This window comes from Lasioglossum baleicum, chromosome 1, assembly GCF_051020765.1.
Source record: "Lasioglossum baleicum chromosome 1, iyLasBale1, whole genome shotgun sequence".
NCBI lineage: Eukaryota > Metazoa > Arthropoda > Insecta > Hymenoptera > Halictidae > Lasioglossum > Lasioglossum baleicum.
In genome coordinates, this window is record NC_134929.1 from 7,019,439 (window position 1) to 7,033,077 (window position 13,639).

General features: G+C 40.0%; 1 protein-coding gene across 2 annotated transcripts in view; it reads left to right on the top strand.

The window, feature by feature from the left end:
- N (neurogenic locus Notch protein) overlaps window positions 1–13,639 on the top strand; it is a 309,272-nt gene that overhangs the window by 106,607 nt on the left and 189,026 nt on the right. For both annotated transcript variants that reach the window (XM_076429298.1, XM_076430057.1), the window contains exons 3-4: window positions 8,901–9,172; window positions 12,120–12,315. In XM_076429298.1, coding sequence (XP_076285413.1) covers window positions 8,901–9,172; window positions 12,120–12,315 — 468 coding nt within the window. The remainder of the gene's footprint in view (window positions 1–8,900; window positions 9,173–12,119; window positions 12,316–13,639) is intronic.

Here is a 13,639-nt window from a genome sequence, read left to right on the forward strand (position 1 = left end):
GTCATCTTGACGGCCACCGCCTTCAGGAACTATAGCGATCGCCTATGGGGGACGTTAATTAATTCGGAGCTACTGTTCGTCTTGAAACCCTCGAAATTGATTTACACTGCAGCATACTTCGACTTTCGTAATGTTACTATTAATTTTAATATTTTATTCAATATTTCATTCAATGTTCAACGATAGTTACTTTGTCTAAACTTTCTTTATAAACTTTTACAGGGCAAGCAATATAAATATTTATTAATGGAACTCATTTAAAAACGGAATGGTATATTAAGGTTAATTTATTCACATAAAATGGTCGGCTTTATATTTATTTCTTTGAATTTATTTTTTTGGACTGCATGAAATTGCAACATTTTTGGTCCGAGAAAGAATAGCCAATTAACGTATCACACAATTATGTAAATATGTTTCGTAAATTTGTTTCGCCGTTCCACATACATATACAAAAATTAGCCCACTATGTTTTGATGTTCAGTGGGATAGTTAAATAACTTGACGTTTATATTGAAGACATTAATATCTTCCTAAACGGAGGGACAAGTTATGTTACATATAAAAGTATAACAACTATAGTTTATAGTTTGGCGAGCAGTGTTTCAGTCTAACAAGCCTGGGTGAAACTTTAAACGCTGCCCAGTACATTGAAACGCTAAGCAGCTTTGTAATTGAAGACCGGCACAATTAACTGGCATCATTGGCCGAGCTACTTCGTGAAACCGGGCACTCTTTCTTCGCGTGCCTTTAGGACTATCTTACAGAAGAGAATGCCACTAAATTGTATCTGCCTCGCACGAATTAGAACAATGAAAAGCCTAACGAGCTCCGCGACTTAATGACGCCGTAATTTCGGAAAGCTAAACATGCAAGAAAACGAACATTTATAATTAGATAAGGATCGGCGTTCCAGTTTTGATTACTGAAATAACTTTCGTTCTCAGACTTCAATTGAAATTAATTTATTATACGTGGACCGCCATTATTCTTGGAAAAATGTTTCCATTAATTTTTCTGTTGACCAAGGTCATATCTCACGGTTTTTACCATCTACGTTGAAAACCGGCTGTTTAATGTTCAACCTAGTTAACTCGGCTTATTAATCTTCAGTGTCAGATCCATGTAGCCTGTGGAGCTCACTTTTCAATTTTTCTCGCGCGTTTATGTTTGTGTGTTGTTTTTTTGATATTGGTCGTGTAAAACTACGATTTTTACCATTTTTAACCGCTTGTAGCTCGTGATTTCGATAAAATTTTCAGCATTTGTATAACAAACGTAGATTTACAAAACATATGTTTTAAATTTTTTTTAAGGGCCCGAATAAAAAAGTTTGGAAAAATGCCTTTTTTATTTTTGTAACCCAATGCTTCTAATTGATCTTAAAGAAATCAGGTCGATTGGTAGAATTACAAAAAAATTATTCTATTTTAAAGGGCGTACGAATACTTTTTACACCCACTGTATGTAAAAATGACTATTGTTTGATTAATTCAGTGATCAATCGCTTACATTAATGATAATTCAGATGTCAATTTGCTTCAATTAGTTAAGAAAGTCCATTCATTAAGATAAAATAAAGTAAAAAGGGAGAGGGTGATACGTACCCTTCCTATCATTGCATTACGTCCGACTCAGTATTGTGAATTGAACCGTCTAGAAAACAATGAACAAGTTAAGCGACACATTGCGTTTCGCCAATCGCGATAAAATTAGTTCCAGGCAATTTCCATTGAAATACGAATTGATATGAGAATATGGACGCTGGGAATGCACCTTGTTGAATTCGCAAATGCGTCTGAGGTTGAGGGTGTGCTGCCTCTGGACTCCGCGGTATCATTGATTCGAGATCTCGATCGCGTGTATGTCGATCAATTTATCAAGCTTCGAGCTGCGAGAGATGGGTATATACCAGTTACTGACAATAACAAACGATGATTGAAATCGTACGGCCTCGATCACGATGAGATTCGAGGGTATTATACGTGCAGCAAGACCCCTTCTGATGATCCTCCAACCCTCGATTACAGATCGGACTGATAATGCAACATACGATATTATTTTGTTGCAAAAATCAGATTCACTGATCCATCGGCGTATCCTCGCCATTCGAGGAACTTCTGTGTCTTCACCGGTGGATACAGCCTACCTTCTTGCAAATATAAATTCCTGTGAATTTTTCGAAGATTCGTTGTGTTGTAAAGTTGTACAAAATTTCAGCGAGATGTAAACGCAATTAAAAATACGATTATAGATCTGTAGAAAAGTCGTATAAAGAGGATCTCCTATTCGTGAAAGATGAAGGCTTTATGGGTTTATTGCTGTCATAAATGCCGTCAAGAAATGTATTGGTTAAGCTCGCAGGCGACGAGTCACGTGATAATGGATCCTTTAATCCTGTTAAATGTTCGATTTAATGAAGAGTTAATGACGTGTATTAAAAACTGGTATGTCGCTTGCGATGTGCTAATATTTTATACTGTACCTGTTGACAGCCGGAGAGCAACATTTTCAATGTTCTCGTTCAGGATATCACTCAGTACATTACAGTAAATTACATGTTTTCGTTGAACTCCATTTTACACTTTACACCACATATAATGAAACAAGTGCTTACATACAGTTACACACAGTTTAATCGAAAAAATAGAACTTTTGAGGGCGATAGCGCCCTAGATTGATCTTCTATCTATCGTTTTTGACTACTCAAAAACCCCATTTTTGTATTATCGGCAAATGAGAACGCGATCATTGTAATTTTACGGAAGACTGAACGTGTTAAATTTCTTCGTACTACATAAATTGAATGAGACAAAATTGGAATACAACAAAAGAAATAAAATGATCTGGAAATTTGAGAAACTCCGAAACTTTTGATCAGACCGGTGCTGTATTCCTGTTGGATTCTCCGCGGTGTGAGCTGAGACGCGGGTTGCAGGTTTTTGCGACATGTACGTCCGCGGTTGTCCGGTATTTTTGCGCAAAAGTCGGAGGTGGAATCGTTCTAGTATCGACGACTATTCATCGTGTCCGCGGCATAATTCACTGTCACTCGGCTGTGCGTTGCGTCGGCGAGCGACAGCGGCGGATCGGTCCCGCGACATTCCGGCCGAGTGTTTACAGACTGATCGAGAGTCCTGGCAACGATCCTGCCCGCAAATACAAGTCGTCCTTCCGTTCTTCTTTCGGCGGGATTTTCTTGCCCTCTCTCGGCGAACGATCTATCCTTATAGACCACGCCGCCGAGCCGCGCCGCGTCCGTGTATACCTATAGAAACCCGAACAGGAGAGTCGCAGGGAGAAACTACACTTCGGTCACGAAGAACACCTGGGTATGTCGCATACGGTCCTCGTCCGACTGAAATTCATTATTTTTGCGTGCGAGTCAAATGATCGTGAAAGCATTTGTACGTTTGCGTCGCGACCGATCTCGTGGTACCATTAACACTGAACCTACTACGGTCGAATCATCGGTTTTTCTTATTTTATGCTCCCTATGTCCCATAATAATAGTAGCAGTTCACGAATTTAATTTGTCCCATAATAATGGTAGCAAAAGACAAGAAATATAGAACGCAACATTTATTATCAAAAAACTAGATTACATTAAACAATAAATGAAAAAATATTACTTCAGATAGTTTGTGGATTTTACAATAATTTCGTTACTGCATTTTAAACTTGTATTTTGTACTTCATTGCTTCCAGCATGACTTGTTTTCTTTTCATCTTACTTTTACTTTGGGTTGATATTCAACTGAAATATCTGAATTCAACTGAAATCAAACCATATTTTCTTTTTAATGGAATGCCATGTGTTGGAAAAGCATGAAAAATTGGCTTGTCCTCGTATGCACAACGGAGATTCTGAGATCAGCGAACTAGAAATCGCTGCTTACAGTTTAACGTCTCCGCGAAGTACGGAATGTCCGTGTAATTACCTCGTGTTATCATAAGGTTATTAACCGTTTCCACGTTATAATGGCGGATCAGACAACGAATATAGCGTGATTTGGCGACTACGGTGCGCCGAGTTCGTCAACGGTAGTTTGATAGCACAACGATAGGATTCAACGGGCGTAGATCGGCATTGATAGTCGCGATGCGCGAGAACCTCGAGCGAAATAAATCTTGGCAGTGTGTCCTGGAACCGCCTCGAGGTTGTCCATTACCAGAGAGAATGGTCAACCATAAAGTGGCTCCGTTTCTTCTTCTTTTTAAAATAACGTTGCTCCTCGACCGGCAACAAAGCAGAATGATGATGCTACCGGACGGAACTTTACTGCCCGTGAAGTCCCTGATTGATACATGCTGCGCGTACAGCACACTCCTTGATGCAATCATATTCGCGTGCAGATGAATACACGGGAAGCAACAGTAGCGTACACGCTCGGAACAGCTGTACGTTGGTGGTCCTGGCTTTCCGAACGATGGTTCGTAGAAACCCAGCAATGTATGCGAGTTTGGCCAAACGGCCTGGGTCGCAAAAGCGACGCACATATAACAGTTCCTGGACAGGTTTTTCAAAAGTGTGGGTTCGTTGATCAGGGAACGCAAAGATCAGGAATGAGCTCAATTTAATTAACCAAATAATTTCTTACAGTAAATATAGAGTGGAGATGTCGTTAATATTTAGTTGAGAACAAAGAAAAATGGATAAAGACTCGTGGTGATGACCAGACTGCGGATCTTTATGCAAATTCCAATTTTTCTAGATTATTTTACAAAAATCAGGAACGAGCTCAATTTAATTAACCAAATAATTTCTTACGGTAAGCATAGAGTGGAGAAGTCGTTCATATTTGTTGCTATATTTTCTTGTACTTCACTGAACACTATAAACGCCATGAAGATCCGCGATCTAATGATTACTTCAAACAACATCTATTAAATACGAATGTTGCACCTCGCCTTTAGGACGAAATCAAATTCTATTCTTTTGTAATGTACATTTAAACGAATAGTTTGAATAACGATGACGCTGTTAATTTTTTGTTTGCGCCGCGTGAAAAATTGCAAGTCTGAAGTGCGTTTTGATTGAATCATGCGACGCGTGTCCCGCATTTGTCAATAAAATTACTGTTCGCTTTCATAGAGCGACGCGTACGCGATGGTATAATTACGGTGTACTTGACACGGTATCATTGTGAGATGGCTGCGTGCGCAGTGGTTCGTGGAATATCACGTGAGCGGTCAATTTCGCACAATGCCTCGTAAAAGACTACTCTATAATTCATTGTGGATCATTTTGATTTTTTTTTCATATTCATTATTTTCTTGATCTCTGGCGTATAATTTACCGAATAGTCAATTTTAGTAAAAATATTGTTCAATTCAGTATCAAATGCTTTTTGACCGCTCATTTCGTACAAACAATGTCGATTTTATTCTTGGAATATAAACGAAACATTTGAAATAGTGCATCTGAGACGTTTTTGTATGTCAAGGGGTCAACATCAATTTCGTAAAATTGTGTTAAACAATTCAAGAAGAGTTTACAACAAACCTATATTATCGTGAATATTAGAAACGGTAGTAGCACGTTTGGTTTTCCGCGAACGAATTTAAATGCAAGAGCGGATAACACGTTCAGAGCGGAATTGCTTCTAGACTCCCGCAATTGTTATTTTCTTGCAAATAAGCGGCCGCAATGTTGCACCGTTACAAAATGCAGTGCCGCGAGCGTGGTTTCCTCTTGGAACCGCTCGTTTCATGGCTAAAATAATAGATCCCGCGGGTGGTACACGCGCATAACGTCCGTACACGCGACACTCAGTGGCACCGCGGTGTATTCGTTACGTCCCTGCGGTGGTTAGAAAGGAATATTCACAGATAGAAGTCAATAAATCCAGCCGATGGTGCTCAACGTGCTCTCAAGCTGGACTGCTAGTCCAAAAGAAACCCGCTGCCAACAAATAATGGCCGTGGAATCGTCGCTTCCGTTTATAGAGATACCGGCTGCGGCTTTCTAAGCGCTCGCATACTCGATATCCACGCCAGAACCCAGAACCAGCCATGAGAGAAGCTGCGTGAACTAACTCGGAACCAGCTGTGTTCACCGACAATGGCCTGCAGCTCTCTTCTTTTACCTTGCTGCTGCGGCCATCGTTCTGTCAATGTTTATTCATAAACAGCGTTCCGTGAATTCATCAATTTTATTCGGAATGCAAAGTAGAAGAGAATGTTTCATTTGAAGAATACTATGAATAATAAACTTCGGTTTACAGTATTTCTATTTAGCTGTGCAGCAATATTTCCATAATGATTTTTATTTGAAGAATACTGAGCATAATTAACCTTAATGTGCGACATTTCTGTTCAGCCAAACGACATAAATTTTGAGCAGTGTATTTCGTTTATAAAGCAAAGCCTTGATCTAAGTAAAACCCTCCGGTCCGTGCTGTTTCTTAGATCCTGTGGTTCTACTAAACACGAACCTCCCAGTGAAGAGAGAGGATATTCGTTTTTCGTAGATCTTACAGTTTCCTTTTTCTTAGATCAAGCTTTACTGTACACACAACTAGTTCTCTTAAAGTAAAAATAAATTCAGCTTGCTAAATATAAGAATTTCCTGAATTTAGTTTTATTGTTAAGAAACAGATAAGCTAAGATATTATATTTGGAGTGAAAGATTAAAGTAAATGTTCCTTTTTACACATTTTTCTTGGAGTGTTGAAAGAGTAATACAATTACAAGTGCTCTAGAGTGTCCAACTTGATGACTTCATTATTTTTAGGTGTGAACGAACTCGGCTACTGAAAAGTTAATATACAACTTCTATAGTTACCAACAAAGAGTTTAATTATTTATATAACAAGAACCACATACTTTTCTGTTTTCCAATATATGTATGTATTTGAAGCTTCAATATGTAATGAGGATATGAATGGTATTTTAAAAAATCCACATTCGGAGAATGTCAAGCACCCAACCTGCCAAAGTGACTCATTTTATCGCCATAACTGGAGATGTCCAATTAACAAAAAAGAAGTTCTTTCGTGCCTGAGGACCGATGACGCCCTACAAAGGGTTACCATAACAGGTCCACCGAGCGTTACGAAAATAGACCAGGCTTCCGAAGTAACGTGAAATCAACATCGTTCTTCACACGCAAATTACTGTGACTCATTCCAGCGCGAACACATTGTATCAACGTGTCTAGATTGAACAATTTACGACTCGCTCGACCGAGCACACATGAAATTCCACGTCGCGGGAGACACTATAATTCCGTCGCACTCGAGAGCCGAGGTGAACGAGTCGTTCTAGTTAGTCGATTGTCATTAGAAAATATCGAGAGGGAGTATTCGATGCGGGATGTCTATTAGAATAGGCGTAGTGAATCACGCAGGCTAACCACACGGAGTCGAAGGATACCTATGGTCACGCAATCGGAGGAAGTTGCCCTTATAGAGACCCGTTTCTCCCGAGTTTCTTTCGAGAATCGACCGCTTCCCGGGAAAGAGAGGGTGATCGATCAGGGACTACAATACGAGTCCTCGAACCTAGGATCATTAGGGCCCATTAGAAAGTAGCTTTTCTTTATAAAGGCCCGGCAGGGCGCCTGGCGTTACCTTTTCGGAGGACGCAGCAGTCACTGACCCCTCGGACATTTTTCTAAACGCCCTGTGCTAGCGATGGAACTAACCACGGCCGGCTCTAGTACAATTCGGAACATGGTCAATTTAGCAACGCTGTCTCGGTCCGATTTTAAGTCGTGCAGTAGCTTTCGGACCAGCTGATCGGACTGATGCTCTGTCTGCATGCGATTCTGAGAGATTGACCGCTTATGGCTTCTTCCGAAAAACAGAAAAAATTCAATTACTACAATTGAACTTATTCCTTTTCATTTTAACCAATTTATATATTTAATATTCTTATTCTATTCTGACTAATTTTACGTATCTGATATGATATCTAATTTTGTATCGCGGAAATTGAAACTCCGATATTCATAGTTTAAACCTGTATTTATTTTATTAATATAATTTATCGAAGCCATGTCTTGCGGTTTCGTTCGGTCCCCGAGAGTTTTCCAGATTTTTACCGCGGACACCTCAGCGTTTGCGGACGGAAGTGACCGATTACGTGAAATAATAAAGAAGAAGTTTAATTAGAGGGAGAGCAAAGCTCCAGCCGTGTAATTGGAGAGGGTGGATCGTTTCTTTGAATGGGCTGTGCTTCGATCGTTTAGCAGCCCGCCGAAATACGGCTCGAGAGAGAGAGAGTTTCTCTCAACCTTGCGCGGATAGAGTACAACACGAATTTTAGATACACACTCGAAGGATATAATAACACGTGTTGGCAACCTGGCCACAAAGGATGGCGTCTTCCGCTTTCTGGGCCTTTCGTGGAAACCTTGACCGCAACGCGATCGCCGTTCCATTTCGCGAGAAGGCATTAGAGGTCTCTTTGAGAACGTCTAGATGGCCGGAAAGCGTTTTAGAGTTTGCTCCGCAAAGATTAAAACCGAAATGGTGCCACCACTGAATGGCCGTCCATTTTTAAATAGAACCTCGCGTTACGCTAACTGTATGAAACGTCACTAGTCTCACAATGAAACAGGAAACCACCATTTGCTTGCAGAAAATGTAAAAAATGTTCAAATTTGTTGACGCTTCAATGTCAATGAATCTTATTCCGATTTGAAACCTCTTTTTATCTTGAAATAAGAGAAAATCGCTATCTCCTTCCTTCTTTTGAAGTTCCCTTGTGAAAAACATCTTTAATATTTGAAAAGGTCTCATCCGCAATAGGTTAAATGCAATTCAGCATTGTCGTAGCACTAATAAATGAATCGATCAAGTTGATGTATATAAAATATATATAAAAATCTATTTAACTTAAATATATTCTACCAAAGTATAATGTTAACATTGGATTTTTTATTTTTGTTCCAGTTGTACATCAAAATACGTGGGAGAGTACTGTCAACACCTGAACCCTTGCCACACGGGGCCACGTTGCCAAAATGGCGGTTCCTGCAGGGTGAAAGAGATCGACGGGGGTGGCACCCCGTCTTTCACCTGTTCCTGTCCAGTCGGTTTCACCGCGAGTTTGTGCGAAATTCCGATCGATAACGCGTGTGACTCGTCGCCTTGTCTTAATGGTGCCACATGCCATTTGAAATCACTCCGAGAATACATTTGCACCTGCTCCACTGGATACACAGGTAAGAAACATCTTCTCTCTCAATAAGGTGCTCCGATGTCGCCGAAAGGTGTAAACACTTTCGACAGCGAAGATAAAAATTCTTGAGACCCGAACCGAAAGTCTCGCCTGCCCCACAATAAAGCGATCGAGCTTACAGTTCCTTTAAAGTAATAAATTGATCGAGTTTATTTTGCGAAACTGAACCGCATATATAATTAGGTGGTACCTGTCTCGATCACCTGTATGTACATCGTATACTTGACAGAAGTGACATCGCGAGAATTAAATTATCTCGAGTTTTCAAAATTCGTTTACACGTTTAACGCTAAACCTGCTGCCGACCACTAAAAGCGATTAAAATGTTTTACGTTACAAAAATGACAAGGCTCTATTTATTTAGATTTTGTGCAATTTTTATCGAATCAATTTCCATGCAAGCGACTTCATAATTTCAGTAATTGTGAAATGAAAAATATAAAACCGGCGGTGGTAGGTTTAGTGTTAACGGTTTAATAGTCTACTCATTTATTTTTATAGTGGCTTATTGCCTGTATAAAATTCTTAGTTGTAATTATGTTTCATCGCGTAAAGGTTGTTAATATACAGGGTGTCCAAAAAATGTTCCATTTCACCCTGTACTTAACAGTAGATTTAATTGCATAGCTTTTAATGCGTACATAAAACGATCCTGCGCATTACTTCACGGGAACAGGATGTTGCATAAGTGCTCGCAGCCATAATGCAAAAACAATAAAAGACAATTAATATCCGCTATACGAGATCCCGAAATATGAATGGCGCTCGTATCAATTCGCATAGGTCGAGCGGCAAGATCACGCGATTAGTGGAGTGATAGAACCTCTGACTGTTCTGGTATTTTCATTGTTTCGCTCGTAAATAAGATATGATCCCGTGAATGGAAAATTAAGCACGCGATCTCGTCCGAAGGATTCATAGCGACCGTGTGGTGACGCATTCTGCCGAGAATGCTGAAGCTGAAACTGATCGGGCAAACAGAATGGCAGAAACGTCGACCATAAATCGATCGATCAGAGAGATAATCGTGAACATCGAAGAAGGTCGCTTCTGACTCAAACGGGAAATCAGGGTAGCACTGTATTGGTAAAATGGCCAAAAAATTATTAAAATAACTTCTACATATGACGCCTGATTTCTTAATACATCAAAATTGGAAACTCGTCAAGTACAAATGTTCATAAATATCGACGACGATGCGTTACACTTTATTTTCTAGTATTACATTTTCGTGGACGGTAAACTCTTTTTATAACCATCTAGTTTTTCCGAAACAAAATAAAAAGAGGGACTTTTTTGTTAAATATTTCATCGAAAAAACTACTCCGGAACGTGTTAAATATCATTGATTTTCATATTAGATAATGAAAACAATTATAATATGTTACAACAATTATTGAAACAATTAAATATTGAAACAATATTTATTACATTCTCAAAATTTGTCTTTTTCAAAAGAATAATTTGGATTCTTTCGTAACTGTATCGAACCTGATTACACCAATGGCTAAGTGGCTAACTAAGCTTCAACCCTTATCGAATGTTCGTTTGCACGAATTTGTTCGGCTTGCGGAAGTTACGAGCAAGGCTAAACGGGTATTTTTTATGGGCTGGTTTTACGCACGGGCACGTGCTGCCTTGACAAATAAATCTAGGGGTAACAGGAATTTGGCGGGAAAGGGGAAGGGAGAAAGGACGTAAGAGAAGAGAATCTACAGGGAAAGAGAGAAGTTGGTGGTGGTGGATAATTGGCGGAGAGCAATGTGGCATTTCGCTGTGGCGGTACCTTTGGGCCAGTGGTTCTCACATTTGCATCCTTTTCTTTGATTCCGGCGAACGTACCAAAAGAAAGAACAAAATTAAACACATGGATCATTCCGTATTCATTCATCAATTAATTTATCAGTCAGAATTTCTAACGAGTTTCAGAATCGTAAAATATTCGTTTGATGAACTTTCTTAAGTAATTGCTTTGTTACAACCTTGAATTTATTACACCTAACACTATGCTATTGTATAATACTTTATTCTGTTTCTATTAAAATAATATAAATTAGTAATTGTACCTATTTAAAAATGACGGAGTCAATATTAATAAAACAACTTCTAGGTCGACAGTATTTGTTAATATGATTCCGCATAAGGTCGTGAAAAGATCGATGATAAGATTCTGGATAGCTGATTTTTTCGAAAAAATACTTTCGTCACTCGAGATTTACTTTGAGATCTGAGAACCACTGGCGCGTAGCGGGTGCAGTGCACAGATCGAGGAGCAGAGACATCTTAGATCTAAGGGACCGAGCAGCGAGTCCAGTAATTAGTTCCACTAATCAGTGACCTGGAGGAGGATAGGGATGTGACTTTAGGTAGACAGAACGAGTTGGTCAGTGTTGCCGCCATCTTAAACGATACTTCCCTTCGCGATGGAGTATAACCGAGCACGAAATCCCAAGCAAATTCATTCTCGGTGATCTTAGCACTGAAATACTTGAACGAACATAGCGTCACAAATTACAACACGGTTTGTTAATTGAAATTTTTAATTTCCCTCGCTAGGGGAGAGTTACCAAAATCGTACTACCTAAGGGATTTTCGATATATCTAATAAACAATACACATTTTTACTAAAATTGTTGTTCGTAATTATACTTTGATCTTTGCAGGAACCTTCTAAATAAACATTCTGCGTATAAAATAAAATTAAAAGAGTGATTTGAGTAATTTTACCCTCCTAATTGTATTCAATTATCCAATCAGTACTTTTATAATCGATTCATTATTTTATTATTTCAATTTTCAATGTGGAAGGTTAGTTGAAATGATCAGTGTTTATGAGCTCCACTAATTCAACCGACAAAAATAAACATTTACTCGCCGTCGAATCGCAAGACCACTCGTCATATAATTATCTGTTTTCCGCCACGTTCCAGGGGACCACTGCGAACGACAAGATCACTGTGCCTCGTCGCCGTGTCGGAACGGGGCCGATTGTCGGTCCCTCGAAGACAGCTACGAGTGCACGTGTGCACCCGGCTTCACGGGTCCGAATTGCGCGGAGGACATCGACGAGTGCGACAGGGACCCGTGCATACACGGCTCCTGCAAGAACATTCACGGATCTTACAAGTAAGTTGAACGACATCGTTAACGGGCCCCTTCCACCATTTTACATATCTTCTGCGGACGTAAATTGCGCTCTCACGTCGCGTCGTTTCCGATAAAACACAGCGCGACTCAATTTCACGTGGCCAACATTTCGAGGCCGAGACATTTCCTATTCCTTCTCCCCGCTCTGCGTCCTTTGCAGGACGTCATAGTCCCCTTCTACGCTTCCACCGTAGGCCGGTCACATGATTGAGGGGAATACAGTTACCCCCTCTCTGCCAGTATCAGATTAGTCACGAGTAGAGACGAAACGCGTCACGTGACCGGCCCACTGCCAATGCGTGGGGGAATAGCGTCGTAGAAGGGGAAGATAGAGTGGGGGACGAGTCCTAGCCCTTGTGTTTTAACAATTTGTTAATGTTCCTCTACAAAATATTACAAAATTTCTCTGAATATATATTCTTTACTCGCTAATATATTAATTTATTGCCTCATAATGGGAATTTGTGCAAACATGTTAAGTACAGAATGGTTTTTAATAATCTATACATTTCGGTTGACTACGCAAGGGTTAATCTGGTGACTCTGGTTGGGGGTCTCGCAATTGTCTCGCACTTGTCTCGCACTCTCCAAAATTTTTCTGCAACCTCAGGCATCATGACCGATCGGATAAGACGATCTTGATCCCCGCCGGTCTTCCGACGGAGAAACAGACACGCATCACGGCTACTTTGTACTTAACATAAATTTTGATCACCGTCTCCCGGGCAGATTTTAATCTCGTCAGTGTCTTCCCGTCTGAAATTCGGCGCGTACGGACGAGGGTACCGGCGACGGAAATTGATTGAAGTCTTACATTTGTGCGAAACACGTAACGCAACATGCAGCCGCCGTAATGTATTCGGTACTTTTGCGAGCTTATACTCTGTTATTAAATTCCTGACAGTGAAACTCAGTTGCCCCGGCAAGACAAACAGCTTTCCGATGGCTTCGACGAACCCAAATATTATAAATTGATGGCCACTTGTACTGTCGTCTTACCTTAATGCTACGGACAGTATGATTTCGATCGTGGCAGGCGGATGGGAGTCCTGGTGGATTCGTTTTTCTCACAGATTTTCAGGCTGCTTTCATTCTACGGATGGAATTTTTAACGCGGAGAAAAATATGGACATTTAATCAATTAAATAAAGGGCATTGCTGTTTTATATAACAGCATGTTGATTAACAATGTTTTACCGTTTATCACGAATTAAGAAAGACTTATTTTAAAATCCAGCTACTTCATTTTGGAAGTAGCTTCTAAATAGAATTAAATAGCTTTTCGATTTTCACTTTGTACATT